The sequence below is a fragment of the Myotis myotis genome, unplaced genomic scaffold, assembly GCF_014108235.1.
Source record: "Myotis myotis isolate mMyoMyo1 unplaced genomic scaffold, mMyoMyo1.p scaffold_m19_p_1, whole genome shotgun sequence".
Taxonomy (NCBI): domain Eukaryota; kingdom Metazoa; phylum Chordata; class Mammalia; order Chiroptera; family Vespertilionidae; genus Myotis; species Myotis myotis.
In genome coordinates, this window is record NW_023416313.1 from 11,092,340 (window position 1) to 11,109,414 (window position 17,075).

Here is a 17,075-nt window from a genome sequence, read left to right on the forward strand (position 1 = left end):
CATAATGATTGTGGTTTATGGATGCTCTTCATGCTCAGTATCCAGATGCTAAAGAATAAATACCCAAGTGCAAATGTTATTGTCTTACATAGGGCTCTGACTGAAGGCAGAATTCACTTTCTATTTTAGTGCATTTTAATTAGATAATTTGCCTCTGAAGTACTGGGTAAAATATAGCTTTACTTGATAAACTCATTATTTTATAAAATGTCCCTGTGAAAACTCTTATGCATATACATAAATACCTTTGATCCCCTTTGGCCCGGACATTCCTTTTGATTTAAACAGATAGGCAGGGAAATTTTTATTACCCTCCCACCATACAGTTGAAGTATCTTCAGCCAAGAGATATCGAAATGAGGTGACCAGTTGAATTTGTCTGTTTTTTTTATCCCTATTTAATTGCACAGAATGTGCCAACAGATACTTTAAATTTTTAAAGCAAAAAGCTGGACCTTGCATAAGCCAATGAACTATTTATCTTTATTCAGTTACTGAAATAACTCAAGATTTATGGTGGAGATAGAAATATGAAAGTCACTCTTAATGTGTCCTACATAAATTAGAAAAATCTGAGACAGGTTAGAACCTCTCTTCTCTTAAGCCCCAAGTTCTTAAACTCTTTTTCTGTAGCAGACCACAAGACACAGTTGAGTAACTGCTTTGTTTTCATACATCCATTTAGGAATTCAAAAATAAAAAACGTCAGGTAACAGATGAGTATAGCAAAACGGAATTACATAATAATGGTAATAAATGCAATTTATGTTCCCAGTGGAAAGGCTCGATGTTAAGTGGTTCACTTGTGACTTCTGTGAGTCATCAGATATATAGTTCCCGAGGGGGCAGTGAGAGAGTTTATCAATACTTGTCAGAACGCAGAGGGACCTGTGCATTGCAAGTGGGTAGGTAGACGATGACTGTGATAGACGGTAAAATCGATGATGGCTGTTTTATTGTGTAACAACTGCAGTGTCGGACACTGCCTTATTTTAAAAGGGCATTCCTGGTCCTTCCCCAGTTTAGGGTATGCTTTACAGGACAGCGTGAAACACCAGTTTAGAATACTCTTAGCTCTCACATATCCCCCCCAGGCCCCATCCCCACAATGCCACCTTAGAAAACAAAGAATCTAAAAATATTAGGATATACTAGTGTTCCCAGAAGTGGGATCGCTGAGCAAAATGAATTGACCAACAAAATAAGACCCAAAGAATGGAGGCATAGAACAGGCTGACATACCTCAATGTGCGGTTGCGGGGACAAGAAGAGATAAACCAAAGAACTTATATACTAATAGGCATAGCCCATGGACACGGGCAATAGGGTAGTGAAGATCTGGGGCTGTTAGGGGCTGGGAGGAGGGAGGGAAGGAAGAAAGGGGGGGGGATATCTATAATACTATCAACAATAAACATATATTAAAATAAAAATATTAAATTCACAACACATCTGTTAAAAGGCCAGAGTGTGGCCTTCATCGGAAAAGAAATGGAATTCAGCTCAGTGATAACTTTTGTCAAGTTCTAGAATGATCAGCTTTGACACAAAGCTTTCGGGAGGAGAGAAACATAGTCAGTCTGAATTTTGTAATTGGGAAAATTGAATCCAAATCCAGGTTTCATGTCTATACACTTCAGATGCCTTCTCATAGCCTTCAGACTCTCATGATAAGATTATGGCATATTTTTTTTTTACAATTCTTGATTTTTAGTAAATGTACAAATTGTGCAACCATCATATGAGGTCGTTTTCCATAGAACTTTATTCCTGGGCTATTTGGGAAAGAAATCATCTATACACGTTGATTGTATAGTACTAGGTACTCTAGGTGTGTTGTCTTTTCTTTGTAAAAGTGACGCATAATAATTAGAAGCACACACTCTATAACCCGGCAACCTGGCTTCAAATTCCTTTGGCCACAGGCTGTGCCACCTTGAATACCCTAGGTGCCCAAGCCTTAGAGTTGTTATGAGTATCAAATGAGTCAATACATGTAAAGTTCTTAGGGCAGAACCTGGCTCATAGTATGTGCTATATATTTCTTTGGTCTTATTAATCACATTTCCCTGATGAGGAAGATAAAGCAGAGGAAAACTACCTGTGTCACAAACCCAGTGTCACAAATCTAATGAGACCTAGGACAAGCTGAATAAGGTTTATCTCCCGGCATTGTCCTTCAGGATATGGCCCCTGAAAAATCAGATATTTTAAATAATGTGCATTGTTTAGATGTCCTTCCTGAAGATTGCTTGAAGTCTCTAGACTATGTGTAACTATAATCGCATTAGTATTACTAAAAAATTATATATGTTATGCCTAATACAACTCCCTCACATTTTACTTACGTAACAAATATTTATTGAGCATCTACTATATACCAGACACTCTACTGGATACATTAAAGAGTAAATAAATAAGGAATACATGGCTCCTGCTTTAAGATTGCATACTCAGTTGTACTGGAGCAAACACCACCATTGACGATGACAAGCCTGGATTGATTGTCTAAAACCCATGTGACCCAGAACCCATTCCCCAGTACATAGGGCTTATTTTTACAATAATTAAGGTCAGTGTTCATAGAACATTGATAGAAAACCATTTTGAGGGTTGCATATGATCACAAAGGAAAAAGTGATTGACCACTACTTTCTCTATGTATATCTTTATTTTAATGTTTTACTTAAAACTTTTAGTAACTTGAACAAGATATGCCCCCAAACAAGCTACTGTGTTTTTGCCAGTCTTTTAATCTTAAAATTATTATTAAAAATGAAACTGAACTAGTTTCTTTCTGAAGAAAACTCTGACATAGCATGGCATTATTTATATACTGATACTAGAGGCCCAGTGCACGAAATTCGTGCACGGGGGGGGGGTGTCCTTCAACCCGGCCTACACCCTCTCCAATCTGGGACCCCTCAGGGGATGTCCAACTGCCGCTTTAGGTCAGATCCCTTAGGCAGTCAGACATCCCTCTCACAATCTGGGACCACTGGCTCCTAACCGCTCACCTGCCTGCCTGCCTGATTGCCCCTAACCACTCCTGCCTGCCAGCCTGATCACCCCCTAACTGCTACCCTGCTGGCCTGATTGCCCCCAACTGCCCTCCCCTGCTGGCCAGGTTGCCCCCAACTGCCCTGTCCTGCCCTGCCGGCCTGATCTAGCCCCCAACTGCCCTCCCCTGCTGGCCTGGTCGTGCCCCCAACTGCCCTGTCCTACTGGCCTGGTCACCCCCAACTGCCCTCCCCTGCTGGCCTGGTCACCCCAATAGCCCTCCCCTGTTGGCCTGGTCACCCCCAACAGCCCTCCTTTGCCGGCCTGATCTCACCCCCAAATTCCCTCCCCTGCTGGCCTGGTCACCCCCAACTGCCCTCTCCTGCCGGCCTGATCGCCTCTAACCCCCTGTGAGCTTGATCTCGCCCCTAACTGCTCTGCCCTGCCAGCCTGATCTCACCCCTAACTGCCTCTGCCTCAGCCCCCACCACCATGGCTTTGTCCAGAAGAAAGTTGGACATCTGGAAGATGGCCAGCTGACCTGGTCTAACTAGCATATTACCCTTTTATTAGTCTAGACCAGGGGAACTCAAACTACGGCCCGCGGGCCACATGCAAATACAAATAGTGTATTTGTTCCCATTTTGTTTTTTTACTTCAAAATAAGATATGTGCAGTGTGCATAGGAATTTGTTCATATTTTTTTAAAAAAACTATAGGCCGGCCCTCCAACAGTCTGAGAGACAGTGAACTGGCCCCCTGTTTAAAAAGTTTGAGGACCCCTGGTCTAGACGATACTAATATCTAACATTTAACTTTGTTCTTTCCATATGCTGGATGCTTTGCTCTGCATTAAAAAAAAATCATTCTCTATAGACCTCCCATTAATTATAAGAGGGATAAATATTTACTAACTTTTACTGAAGAGAAAACTGAAATTTATTGGCAATTAAGTAACTTATCTAAAGTCAAAAATTTAATAAATTCAAGACCTGGATTTAAATCCAGGTTTACCTGACATCAAAATCTGTATGCTTAAACACTAGTTGATATTTCTACTCAGCATATCCCCTTAGAAAACCGTCATATTTAAGACCACTAAGAGTTGCAATGCAAATTTATTTAGAAAACAATGTCCTTGTATAGCATTTTTAAATGTTGATTTTAGTGGGATAATAAATGTGTAGAAGGCAAAAATATTGATTTTTATATCTAACATTTTTGAAAGATGACATTTGAGACAGGTTATCAAAGATCCCTGTACACAGGAGCTCCTTTAACCACTTAAAATAGAGAACTTCAGGTGTTTTCACAGTTCTGCAAAATGCTTTATATTGTTGTCAAATCACAAAATCTATTTTATGCAGGGGAAAAAAAAGGAAAAGATTAGACTTCTGTGGTGAGAAGCATTGAGCAGAAATGTCAATACATTCTTCTGTTATTTCCCAGGCTTGACCTGTTAGCAAATCTAAATATCAGCTCCTGGGAATTTAAGGAAACACCTTGTGTAGAGAATATTGGGTATTCACAATCTCTCTAACATATGCTCTGATATTTCCATTTTTGAGCCTTTTAAAAAAAGTCTTTGCAGTCAAAACACTATTATATTAATTCTGTAATATTCGCTATTTACTTTTGGGCCCAATTCGCATTATGCCCTCTTTTGCATCTATACTGAAAGGTGAGTATCTTCCCAACATGCACTGTGCCTTGATCCTGTTTTCTTCCTGGGTCCTGTTCTCATCTTTGCTGACTGCAGGACTCCTGTGAGATGTACAGCCCCACTTCACAGCCACACAGCACCTACGTACTGATCGCACCCAATTTCATCCTATTCCCAATCCTCACGGTTCATTGACCTCAGTTTTTAACCATTTTGGGACTTTTCGTAAGCCCCCTCAAACTTTTTGGAATAATTGCTGGACCCAGCCCTACAAAGTTATAGAAGAGAAACTGAAGAACCACTGTCAGCACTGGACTTCTAGATACGACTATGTCACGCTTTCTGTTTAATCTGCATTCCCTCCTCTTCACTAAACGTAGATTTCTTCCCAGGAGTATCATTTGATGGGTGGCCTTCTGAAAACTGCAAAGAAAGTAAGAGTATATTATCAATTAACACATTTTAAAAAGTGCAGCCCAGTCAATGTGGCTCAGTGGTTGAATATTGATCTATGAACCAAGAGGTCACTGGTTCAATTCCTAGTCAGGGCACATGCCCAGGTTGTGGGCTTGATCCCCAGTAGGGGGCATGCAGGAGGCTGCTGATCAATGATTCTCATCATTGATGTTTCTCTCTCTCTATCCCGCTCACTTCCCCTCTCTCTAACGATCAATATAAACACTTTTTAAAGTACAGTGATCCTACCACCTTGGTTCTTCCTGTATTCATGTGTATGTTTGATTCTAATGTCTTATGTGCAGATTGAAGAGAGCAGAGGCAATTATCTCCTAACATTAGCGTATGTAGGAGGTATCTGACGCAGGTGTAGGTTCCTTGTCTTGTAAATGGAACGTTTGTGGCATTTTAAAACAAATACATCAAGTGTCTTTTTAATTTCTATATATTAGGAGAAAATGACTGGATAATGATAAAATGTACTCATTTCCACTTCTCCCAATGGAAGAACAAGCTTCTATCTTGGCTAGGAATAGAAATTTTATCACCTTGAACATATATTTTATTTTTAAATCAACCAATGTTTTTTATCTTTATTCATGTTAGACAGGAGTATGTTCTCCCACGAAGTGCTTGTTGGATTTGTATTGTAACTTCTTTTCTTTAATATGAAGAACATGGAGGCACCATCTAAGTTTTGTTTTTGTTTGTTTGTGTGTAGCGTGGAGACGATCAATGATGGAAACTTTCACATTGTGGAGCTACTTGCCCTGGACCAGAGTCTCTCCCTCTCCGTGGATGGAGGGAGCCCCAAAATCATCACCAACTTGTCAAAGCAGTCCACTCTGAATTTTGACTCCCCACTCTATGTAGGAGGTAAGCACTCTTCCAAATCCAGTGGGTTCTGATGTGTGATTGTCATCAAAGCCTGATTCTGAAGTTGTTGGCGCCTGGTCCCATGGTCATTGACCAGTACTGCTCCATCCCTGAAAGACAGCAAGGATAGAAAAGAAAGAGCCCAGATAAGCTGTTAAGGAACCATTTGTAATCCCAGCTCTGGTTTTAACTGAATGGGTCATTGGGTGGAGAAGAACATTGGTATTTCTTTGTGTCTATCACATGCTAGATGATGTACACATTATAGAAATGCACCTTATTATTCAATCTGGTCTATGGAAAAGGAAGTGGTGAGAGGAACTTACCCCAGAGCAAGGAACTTCCTGTCATGGTCCTCTCCTGGAAATGGCAGGCTTCATCCTTCTGACCTGGCTCTACACTGCAGCCCAGTCTCCAAGGCCAGATGGACATCGACTAAAACCCTGAACTCATGGAACTTCAAGCCAAGTGCATAGTTCAGTACCCATCAAAGTGTGATGGGGAAGCACCTGCATCAGAATCACCTGAGTTGCAGGTTAACATTTAAATCCCTGCATGACATACCTTCCTGCTGAGTCAGAATCCCAGGGAGGGGAGAGAAAGGGGTTGGGGCCCCGCCTTCCGGGCTTGCGCTTCTGGTGGTTCTTATGTATGACCAGCTTGGAAACAACTGTTTTAGTCCATCCATTCATGTTGCAGATGAGAAAACCAAGCCCTAGACCAGCCCAAGTGCACCCAGAACCACCAATAGAGACTTTGACCTCTAGCCTTGTGATGCTGTGCACTTAGCTGTCTGACTCTGGCTCCTTTGAATGGGAAAGATGATGATGCCATGAGGCAGGACCCAGGGAGTACTCAGGTTCTTGGTCATTGTAACCATTGAACCCCCTAGAAAGTGAGAGCCAGGGCTTTCCCCTCTTGAACCCTCCAGCCAGAAGCTCAGAGTCCAGGCACAAGGAGGACATGAACAGCCAGCAGGAAATCAGCTTCTCTGCAAGCCTCCACCATCCTCCCCTTCTCCCACCGCGACCTGGACAGTTGCCTCCTGTGGGATCTCATCCAGGAGCTATTTCTGGGTCTGGCTTAGGCCGTGGAAAGATTCCTCAGTGTTGCCAAATGTGGGTTACTCCATGACTATCACTAGTGGAATGAATATATACAGAGATTGCTGATTCTTTGTTTGGAGGAATTTCTTTTGTATTTCTGATGTCTTGGAATAGGATGGTTTCCCTCTCAATTAGCAAGAAAAACAATGATGTGAATGAGGTGCTGTCCTGACAGGAAGCATGGCGAGTGTCTGAGGCCCTGGCATCCACGGCTGTGCTCTGGATGTTACCAGTGGTGACCTGGATTAGTTTCTAGCTTAGAATTTGGCAGGACCAGGGTCACAGTCACTGTGAACCCCCAGCTCTCACCCTCTGAATCCGGATGGACTGAACTGTGATGAGAGATTGCAGAGGTTCATCTCATGGCCTGACTCTAACTCAGTCCTGCTGGGTGACATTGAGTAGACCCTTGGGCCTTGGGCCTTTTGTCTTTAAGAGGCAGGATTAGTCAGAGATTACTAACCTTGCTTTGTGGAACTCCAGGCTTCCAGGGGGTGTGTCCAGGTAGAGGGGTTGAGTGTGGAGACGGGAGAGAGTACTACCCCCACCCCCTTCCCAATCCTGCCTTTTGGGAACAGTAGCTCAGCTTTTAGGTTTTATATATGTATGCCTTCATGTCAGGTTTGGTTTGAAACAAATATTAAAAATTGAAGATTGACCATCAATGAACTAGGTCCTTTCTCTAGTTGTACATTAAAATTGCCCAGAGTATTTTCTTTAAAAAGAGAAGCAGAGAACACACATCTCGCCCAGCTGGTATGGCTCAGTGGTTGAGTTGTAAACCTATGAACCAGGAGGTCATGGTTCGATTCCCAGTCAGGGTACATGCCCGGGTTGCAGGCTCCATCCCCAGTGTGGGGCATGCAGGAGGCAGCTGATCAGTGATTTTCTCTCATCATTGATGTTTCTATCTTTCTCCCTCTCTCTTCCTCTCTGAAATAAATGAAAATATAATTTTTAAAAAAGAAAAAAAAACACACATCTCTTCTTCCTCCCCACCCTGCCCTGAAAATCGGATCAAGGAGGTCTGGGCTGAGGTCCCAAGCAATAGTATTTCTTCAAAGAGCCCATGGGATTCCCAAGTGCATCCAGGTTGAGACCACAGGACCAGATGCTCATGCCATCAGTCTCTCCGATAGCCGTGTCCCACATACTGCCACCCTGCGGGAGAGCTAAGAGCATCTGGGTGGTCAATGGCTGAGGAGTCCCCAAAGAGCCTGACCTCTGACTCGCTGTCCCTCCCCAGGCATGCCCGGGAAAAACAACAACGTGGCTGCCGCCCTGCGCCAGGCCCCCGGGCAGAATGGCACCAGTTTCCACGGCTGCATCCGCAACCTCTACATCAACAGCGAGCTGCAGGACTTCCGCAAGGTGCCCATGCAGACCGGCATTCTGCCCGGCTGTGAGCCGTGCCACAAGAAGGTGTGTGCCCACGGCACATGCCAGGCCAGCAGCCAGTCCGGCTTCACCTGCGAGTGTGAGGAAGGATGGACCGGGCTCCTCTGTGACCAGAGAACCAATGACCCCTGTCTTGGAAATAAGTAAGTTCGGGCTACTTGTTAGTGAAACATGCATATGGCAATCCTCAAAGCAAACCCTAGGAAAGGGAGGGGAGGAGAAAGGGAGAGAGGGAGGGAGGGAGTCAGCCCCTTAAACTCTCTCCTTCATATTTCCTCCATCCTCCTCCTCTCTGCTCATGCATCGTCATTCCTGCCTTCCTCCTCTCTGCAGATGCGTGCATGGCACCTGCCTACCCATCAACGCCTTCTCCTACAGCTGTAAGTGCCTGGAGGGCCACGGGGGCGTCCTGTGTGACGAAGAGGAGGACCTGTTTAACCCCTGCCAGGCCATCAAGTGTAAGCACGGGAAATGCAGGCTGTCCGGCCTGGGGCAGCCCTACTGCGAGTGCAGCAGCGGATACACCGGGGACAGCTGTGACCGAGGTAAGCCAACCAGCTGGGCACCTCCGCGTCTTAGAAAAGCAAGAGGGCCTTGTCTTTGAAAAGAGAGAGAAAGGGAGACAATGGGAGTGAGCCAGAGAGGGGGGAGTGAGAGCAGGAAGGCCAGGACTTGTAGTTGCTGCTGCTGATTGATTTCCCAGTGTCATGAAGGCAGCAGACGGGAGCTATCCTCACCTTCCGAGTCAAGATTGTACCCGCCTCGGCTGTTTGCTCCCACGCTGATCTGCTGTGAAAACCCTCCCTTCTGCCTTCTGTAGGTAGCAGCCCACCTAACTGGATTCCTTTCTTACCTTTATCCGATGTTCTCACCCAAATATATTACCAGTGTGTCTCCTGGCACAAAGAGCGAGGTAATAAAGAGGCTCTAGCTTGAGGATAACACCACCTCTGACATTAGAATCAGAATGGTTTATCCCAGCGTATTATGCAGGTGCGAGGGATGGGGCGGGTCTGAGGTGCTGGCCCGCCTCTCTCCTCCCTCGTGTCTGTGGGACCAGCTCGCCCTGGCCTCCAGCTGGCCCAGATGCTGCTGAGTGTATAAGAGGGACCAGACAAGGGGAACGTGCCCACGGAAGCTCTGAGCAGATGGCTCTTTTTGAACTCGTTCTTACCGGGGTAATTTATGAAGTCCGTGGAATGTTCTTTGTATCAAGTAACAGACTGAATGATGTTAAACCCCAGGTCTAATAAATTAAACCGCATACTCTCGGAAACGTCTCCCTGCGGTAAACAGATCCAGCTGCTGGGAGTGTAAAAACAGAAGAGGCACATTTTTGCCATAAAAAAAAAAAGGGTTAGGGACCCAATTTTCTTGTCAGTCCACTGGCCATAGTAGTTACAGCTCACACTGATAATATTCACTGAAAATAAAGGCCCCAAAGAAGCATTTTTTTCTAAGGACAGCAGGCCAAGCCACCAGTCCCTATATGCCCTGTAACTGACAATAGCAGGAAGGGACAGGAAGGAGAGGCGCCCCCTGCTGGCTCCAGGGCGGATTCGCACTCCCTCTGCGTGACTCACAGCCTGTGCTCTGTGTTCTTCCCTAGAAGTCTCCTGCCAAGGGGAGCGGATCAGAGATTATTACCAGAAACAGCAGGGCTACGCCGCCTGCCAGACAACCAAGAAGGTGTCCCGGCTGGAGTGCAGAGGCGGGTGCGCGGGGGGCCAGTGCTGCGGGCCCCTGCGGAGCAAGCGGCGGAAATACTCCTTCGAATGCACGGACGGGTCGTCCTTCGTGGAGGAGGTCGAGAAGGTGGTCAAGTGCGGCTGCAGCAGGTGCGCCTCCTAACCGCCTCTCGGGGCTGCTGTCTTGGCAGATGCTGTCTCCTGCTTGGCCACGCTGGACTCGCGAATGCTTCCTAGTGGAAATATTTGAAATATATTGTAAGATACAGAACACACTTATTTTTATTATGAGAATAAAGACCTTTTTTTTCTGCATTTGGAAGAAAAAAAAATAGAAATGCGTGAACCACAGCTTCCCCGACGCCGGAGAAGTGGGAAGGGAGGTCACCCGGAGGCATTGGAATAGCGATGGGGACCAAGCACATACCCAGGGAGCCAACCGCGAGCCTGAACTTGAACTTGGCCCGAGCACAGGCCCGTGAGCCCGCATCTGAGTCACTGCGGCCCACGGGGACCAAGCACATGTGTGAGTGAGGATGCGAGGCGGAGGGATGGAGCCCAGGAGTCGCAGATAGGACACCTGGATGAGAAATATTTTGTGCAAAATATAGAGGCCCCGGGACCTGGGTCCCACTCGTGGGAGACAGGATGGGGGTGCTAACATGTTATCGTGTTTTTATACAGGTCGGCATGCTAGCACAAGAAGCACACAAAAGTGTTTATCGACCATTTTCCAGTATTAATTTTTTTGTAATATAAACGATAAAGGAGATGATAAAGAACCAATAGATTATTGATAAATTAGTAATATGATTTTTTTTGTTTCTATGAGTTCTAAACAGCCCTATACAGTATTCCGTTTTCATGAGAAATATTTATTGTATCAAAGTACATTGTGCTTAACATGTTAGGCCATCCTTTTGCTGTTTCTTGATGCTTTAATATATATTAATTTATAATTGTCCTGATATTTTTGTACATTTTTTCAAACTTAAAAATCAGGATCTTTTTGGCAATAGTACTAACATAGGGTAATATCTGGGGATAAAGATGTGTTGGTCTGTTGTTTACTTAGACATCTGACCACTGGTGTCACTGACCTACTGGCCTCACTCAGGCCACCTGCAGAGCCCTGTAAAGTCTATGAGTGAGACAGTCCTTGTACAGAAGGTGGCCGCTGCAACTGTCCTCACAAAACAGAGAAGGCATGTAGCAATTGACACTAGGAAGTAGATCTGTTACAAATTAATACGTCCTTGACCCTTTTGGCCCTTTGGGGGAGTGGAGTGGCAAAAGAAAAGGCTGTAATGACAAGAACTGTGATTTTTTCCCCCCAAAACAATAAAGCTCCTTTATGACCCTAATGTTCTCATGTTAACATGTTTGCTGCTAAATTATAATGTAGAATTGAGAGTGATTTATAGTGGACTGTGCTCTTCCCTCCTCAGAATCCCAGGGTACCCTGTAAAGATGCAGATGTTTCTTTCCAAAAGCTCTTTTTACAAAGACAATTAGATGTACATGTATCATTCAGATGTGCTCTGTCTTTCTCCAGACTAATATCAGTGACACTACTGATGTTTGTAAATTAAACAGATATTTACTGCATTAACAGCTTGGTGAATTTCTTAGAAATTGCACAGTGTTTAGAGTCCCGGCCCTAAGAATCCCTTAGTCATAGTGATTCAGTAAGAACAGAGAAGAGAACCTGTATTTTCTGTTGTCAGAAGTTGGCTGGCAGTTAGCATAGTGTCAAGTCTGGGGGCTTGGGAATGGCCACATGGAAGAGAGGAGTAGAAGGACACATTCTATGCTAGCAGGAAAAGTGCCTATTCCATTCATTTCTCCCCCAAACAGTATAAGGTGTAACCTAAGTAAAGCACAAATGGTATTTTTTATTTTATTCTTTTTTCCTCAATTGGAACCAGATGGAAAACAATGAAACCAGGACTCCCTTTCTTCCAGGGCACTCTCAGGAGGAGTTAGTAATGGCAAGGCCCATCCAGAACAGGGAAATAGCATCATCCTAAGAGGCTTTCTTGATTTTCCAGTAAAAATATCATGATCACCCACGTACACACACACACACACACACACACAGTCTCTCACAGACACAAATTGTTCAAACATGTATCCATTCTTGTTTTAAATGTCTACATTTTAATGATAGAAATACATAGTGATAGTAAAACATTTTTTTAATTTCCATCAGTTGCTCTTTTTTTTCCCCCCCAAGAGTTGTGTATCATTCATTAAGCAAAGAGCATATAGGATAATGATATGGTTTAGATTTGTGTTCATAGGTATAGGCTATCTTAATAGCTACTGTTTTTTATATGCCAGGCACTATACCAAGGGCTTTCTCTGAGATACCTCATTCAACTCTCACTGCAAACCTATGTACAGGGTTGTCATGCTCCCCACTTTACACAGGCATTAACAGCCCAGAACAGAGAAGCTGAAATCCTGTGTCCATGTGCGAGAGAGGCAGGCAGCAGCTCCGTAACTACAACCCTCCACTAAGGCTCTTTTAACCCTTCGAGCCTCATTTCCAAAGCTCAGCTTTTCTCTCTCTCGACCATGTTGATTTAAGTAATCTAGATTAGAGACGTTTGTTTTGTTTTTGTTTTTTAAAGGAAAAACAAGAGACATCTTAGTAGTTTCCAAACTGTATTCTTTCCTCTTTCCTGCTTATAAAAGCACAAAATAGAATTATACTTGCCGGAGATTTGGGCTGAGTTAGCAAGTTTCCTAGGGGATTGTTTGCCCCATGATGGCACTACTTCCTCCACATGAGCCCTTCTTTGAGAAAATTCAATAGCCAAATAATTCCCAGCAAATGAGACAAATTAAAGGCAATAGCTCATGTTATAAAAGGCTCCTCACTTTGAAAGCCTTGACCATAAGATTACTTTAAGAGGGAAACGAACTATTCTAGAGAATTCCCAGCAGACTGCAACCGTTAAAAAACATTTTGCACATTTCAGAATCAAAGCTACTGCACGGAATAATGTACATTTGTAACTTGCAAAGATGGAGTGATTAAACATCTTTAATGTGTTTACTTTTAAATTCTCACACTGGTGAGGCCCCATCAGGAAATGCCATGGATATTTGACATGTGTTCAATTTAAGATATGTTTATTAAATAACTATTTCAATCTTTCAGATTTCCTGAAATTATTTCTAAGCAAGAATAGACTAACCCTGGCTTTAAAATTGCTCTGAGCATTTTTTTTTTTTTTTGAAGGCTTGCTTAGTTAGCAGCAATTCTTTCTGGAGAAATGGTTGAAAGAATTTGAAATTGATTCAGGACTTAAAGGTTTTAAGCCTTATGGTATCATCTGCCTCATAGTGCGACCATTATTTCAAAATGAATGTTTGTGAAAATATATAGACTATTAAAAGTATATGAAGCTTTATATAAAGTATATAAATCTATGTAAATTACATAAGCTATTCATTCTTAATCATGTCTGTGTCCTCCAATTTCATTTAAAAACACATTATTTCCTATCTCCTATCACATGCAAAAAACTATGCTAGACTTTGATACATAGTGTCAGATAAAGCACACCTCTTCTGCCATTTAATTTATTTTTTTGTTAATCCTCACCTGAGGATATTTTTCCCATTGTTCTTCAGAGAGAGTAGAAGGAAGGAAGGGAGGAAGAGAGGGGGAGAGAGAAAACATTTATGTGAGAGAGACACATTGACTGGCTGCCTCCCACACGCACCCCAACCAGGGTGGGGAGTGAAACTGCAATGGAGGTACATGTCCTTAACATGGAATCGAACCCAAGACCCTTGGGTGCACAGGCTGATGTTCTAATCACTGAGCAACACTGGCCAGTGCTCTTTTGCCATTTCAGAGCAAACACTCTATGCAGTTGGAGTAGAGATTAGAGTAGGTAATAGATTTTATACAAACGACCATACTGATATTATTTTCAGATTGTGGTAAGAGCCCTCAACGGAATTATAAGATAGAAAATGGTGTAACAGTGGGTTCATATTGAGAGGTCAGGGACTGCCTCTGTGGAGAGGTGACATTTAAGCTGAGTCATAAAGAATAAAGTAGGATCTCGGATGGAGGCGGACGGGAGTATATGTGGGGGTCAAGGGTGGGGTCCGTGCAGAGAAAGCAGCCTGCGTGCAGACCTGAGTCGCAAAAGAACTCTGGTGTGGTCCAGGAAACGAAGTAAGTCTGACCAGAGTGAGGCATATGTGTATTTCATGTGTGGAATACAGCGGCTACTTTCTGCTTTTATAAACTCACTCCATATAGTCCACGTTTTTCTTTTGAGCATCTGTTTGCAGTGAACTTTTAAAATGTCAACAAAAAATGGATTTCCATTTTAAAATAGCAACTAGTTAGTTGTGTTTAATGCAGTTCCCCAACTGCCAAATTAAATACCTCTGAAGAAACAGAAAATATAAACCCTTACAATAGCACTAAAAAATAAGAATAATACATCTTGAATTTAGAGGAATTTTCATGAACTCAAATGCCGATGAGGCTGGATTGAAATAAGTAACTGCTGGCCAACAAGTGCTTTGAAACTGAAGTGCATTCCTTTCTCTGGATTCCAAGGCCAGAGGCTCAGGAAGTGGGTCAAAAGGAAAACATCAAATACCTGTGCATTAAGGTGCAGCTGTGTGAGGATATTAGAAAGCTGTGCCTCCAACTGGCAAGGTAAAATCTTTCTTCATCTACTAGGATGTTCCGGTCTCATCAATGATACCAAACTACAAGAAATACTAGGGAAGAGCAATAGTATTTCTCTGAATCTCAAGAGATGTAGTCTATAAATAAACTACTGGAGATGTGGATTGAGCCTAGAAGAGCCATGATAGCAATGCATGCCTAGAATGATGGAAAGAGGGAAGTAGTGGGTCAATACAGAAAATCAAAGAACAGTTACATTGTATTGACTCACTATTGAGCTAATGAAATGATTTGAGCAAAAGCATGTGGTGGAGATGATACAGGTTATATTTAGGGTGAGGGCTAAGTAGTTCAGAGTTCTTGGTCGGCCTATAAGTCTACTAAGATTATCTGAATAGGGGAACGGTTTCTCCAGACCTACAGTATGGAATGTTTAGATGGCTGCAGAATTTAAAATGAATTGATCAGGTGACTATTTCTTAAGTCTAAAAAAAGGTAAGGGCCAGGATTGAAAAGGGAAAAATATGGCAAATGAATTTGAAGTGACAACACAGACTGTACTGTGACAGTGGAAGAATTAATAATTCACGATGACATTGGATATATTTGGCAGGGAAGAAGGGGAAATCAAGCCTTACTCCTTATTTTGAGCTTGACTATTTGCTTCTGCTTTTCTGATGCACAAGAATTGAAGATTTGGTTGCAGTATGGTGACTGCATAAGGCTGGAAACAGCTTGAGAACCAGAGTTCCTAATCAGGGAAGCCCAGCTTTCTGACCTCAACCCATCCTCCAACCAACTGTTGAATGAAAAATGATAAATTTATCTAGATCATGTATTTAATATCTTTAATTAAATATCTTCAATCAACTCTCTGTAGGATAAAAATTCAAACTCTTTAGTATGGTATTCCAAATCCCTCCTAATGCAACCTTCTCAAGCCTTCCATGTATGCTTTTGGATTGACAAATGATAGGAAAGAATATTTTAAAACAAATTGTGGGAGGAGCTATCTAAAACCATAGATGTAAGATTCACCCATATAGAAGTGGTACTTGAAGCCAAGAAAATGGGTGAGTTAATTTAAAGACACAATTGAGCCCTAACCAGTTTGGCTCAGTGGATAGAGCGTCGGCCTGCGAACTCAAGGGTCCCAGGTTTGGTTCTGGTCAAGGGCATGTACGTTGGTTGCAGGCACATCCCCAGTAGGGAGTGTGCAGGAGGCAGCTGATCGATGTTTCTCTCATCGATGTTTCTAACTTTCTATCTCTCTCCCTTCCTCTCTGTAAAAAATCAATAAAATATATTTAAAGACACAATTGAATGAACATGATCAGAGGATTAAGACTCAACTTTAGTTGATGCTCACATTTCTGGAATGGAGTGATCTCAGAATGGAGGTGAAGAAAGAACAATTTGAATAGAGTCATGAAGAAGTAGCTGGATAGTCATGGGTGAGGGGTAGAGGTGGTGAGAGAAAACTACCCTCACAAAAAGTATAAAAGCTAAGGAATAGGAGAGTCAGGATGGCAACTGGAAGAGTTGGTGAGGTCACTAGGCTCTCATTCAGTGAGTCAGTAGAATTGGTTAATCCCCTATAGTCAGAGCCTTGAAGGTATGGGGCAAACACTAGAGGGATGTCCTAGAAGGAATAGAGGAATCTGGAAGAGCAAGACCAAACTGTGTCATCAATGACATGGGCTAGTGGAACAAAGGGAGACAAAATGTAGGGCCCAGACACAGTGGGGTTGAGGGAAGAGGATGCCGGAGAGTGAGAAGCCACCAGATCACCCCAATGAGGTGAAGAGAATAACATGTGGGCAAGAATTCTTTTCCAAATGGATTTCTCTTTTGTCTTCCTCTTCCTCCCACAAAGGGGAAATGGAGGACCCTTAGGAGTGCTCCCTGTGTGCAGAGATATAAAATTCAGCCGAGTGCAGGCATTGCCATCCTGCGTTTGGAAGTAGCTTTGTCTTTGTGTCAATATGTGGGTGGTTGAATTTAGAGTCTAAAGAAAATCAAACATTGAAAAAAAGCACACATACACACACAAAAAAGGGAGTGGAAGAAACTGCCACAGAGACAATTGTCTAAAAGTCTTGCTACCATTAATCTTACTCTCCTTCCTTGAAGCGGCTGGAATTATTTTCAGTTTGTTCACACCGACTGTGGCAGAGAGATTAAGTGACTCGCCCAAGGTCACACAATCCACCTCCTCC

At 43.1% G+C, this 17,075-nt stretch overlaps 1 protein-coding gene across 5 annotated transcripts in view; it reads left to right on the top strand.

Annotated features, from left to right (window-relative positions):
- SLIT2 (slit guidance ligand 2) overlaps nucleotides 1-17,075 on the top strand; it is a 361,217-nt gene that overhangs the window by 331,804 nt on the left and 12,338 nt on the right. For 2 of the 5 annotated variants that reach the window (XM_036330006.1, XM_036330014.1), the window contains 4 exons: nucleotides 5,841-5,995; nucleotides 8,348-8,642; nucleotides 8,833-9,044; nucleotides 10,109-10,337. In XM_036330006.1, the coding sequence (XP_036185899.1) occupies nucleotides 5,841-5,995; nucleotides 8,348-8,642; nucleotides 8,833-9,044; nucleotides 10,109-10,337 (891 nt within the window). Of the gene's footprint in view, nucleotides 1-5,840; nucleotides 5,996-8,347; nucleotides 8,643-8,832; nucleotides 9,045-10,108; nucleotides 13,586-17,075 lie in introns of those variants that run through there. The other 3 variants (XM_036330022.1, XM_036330031.1, XM_036330039.1) reach the window with 2 other exon arrangements.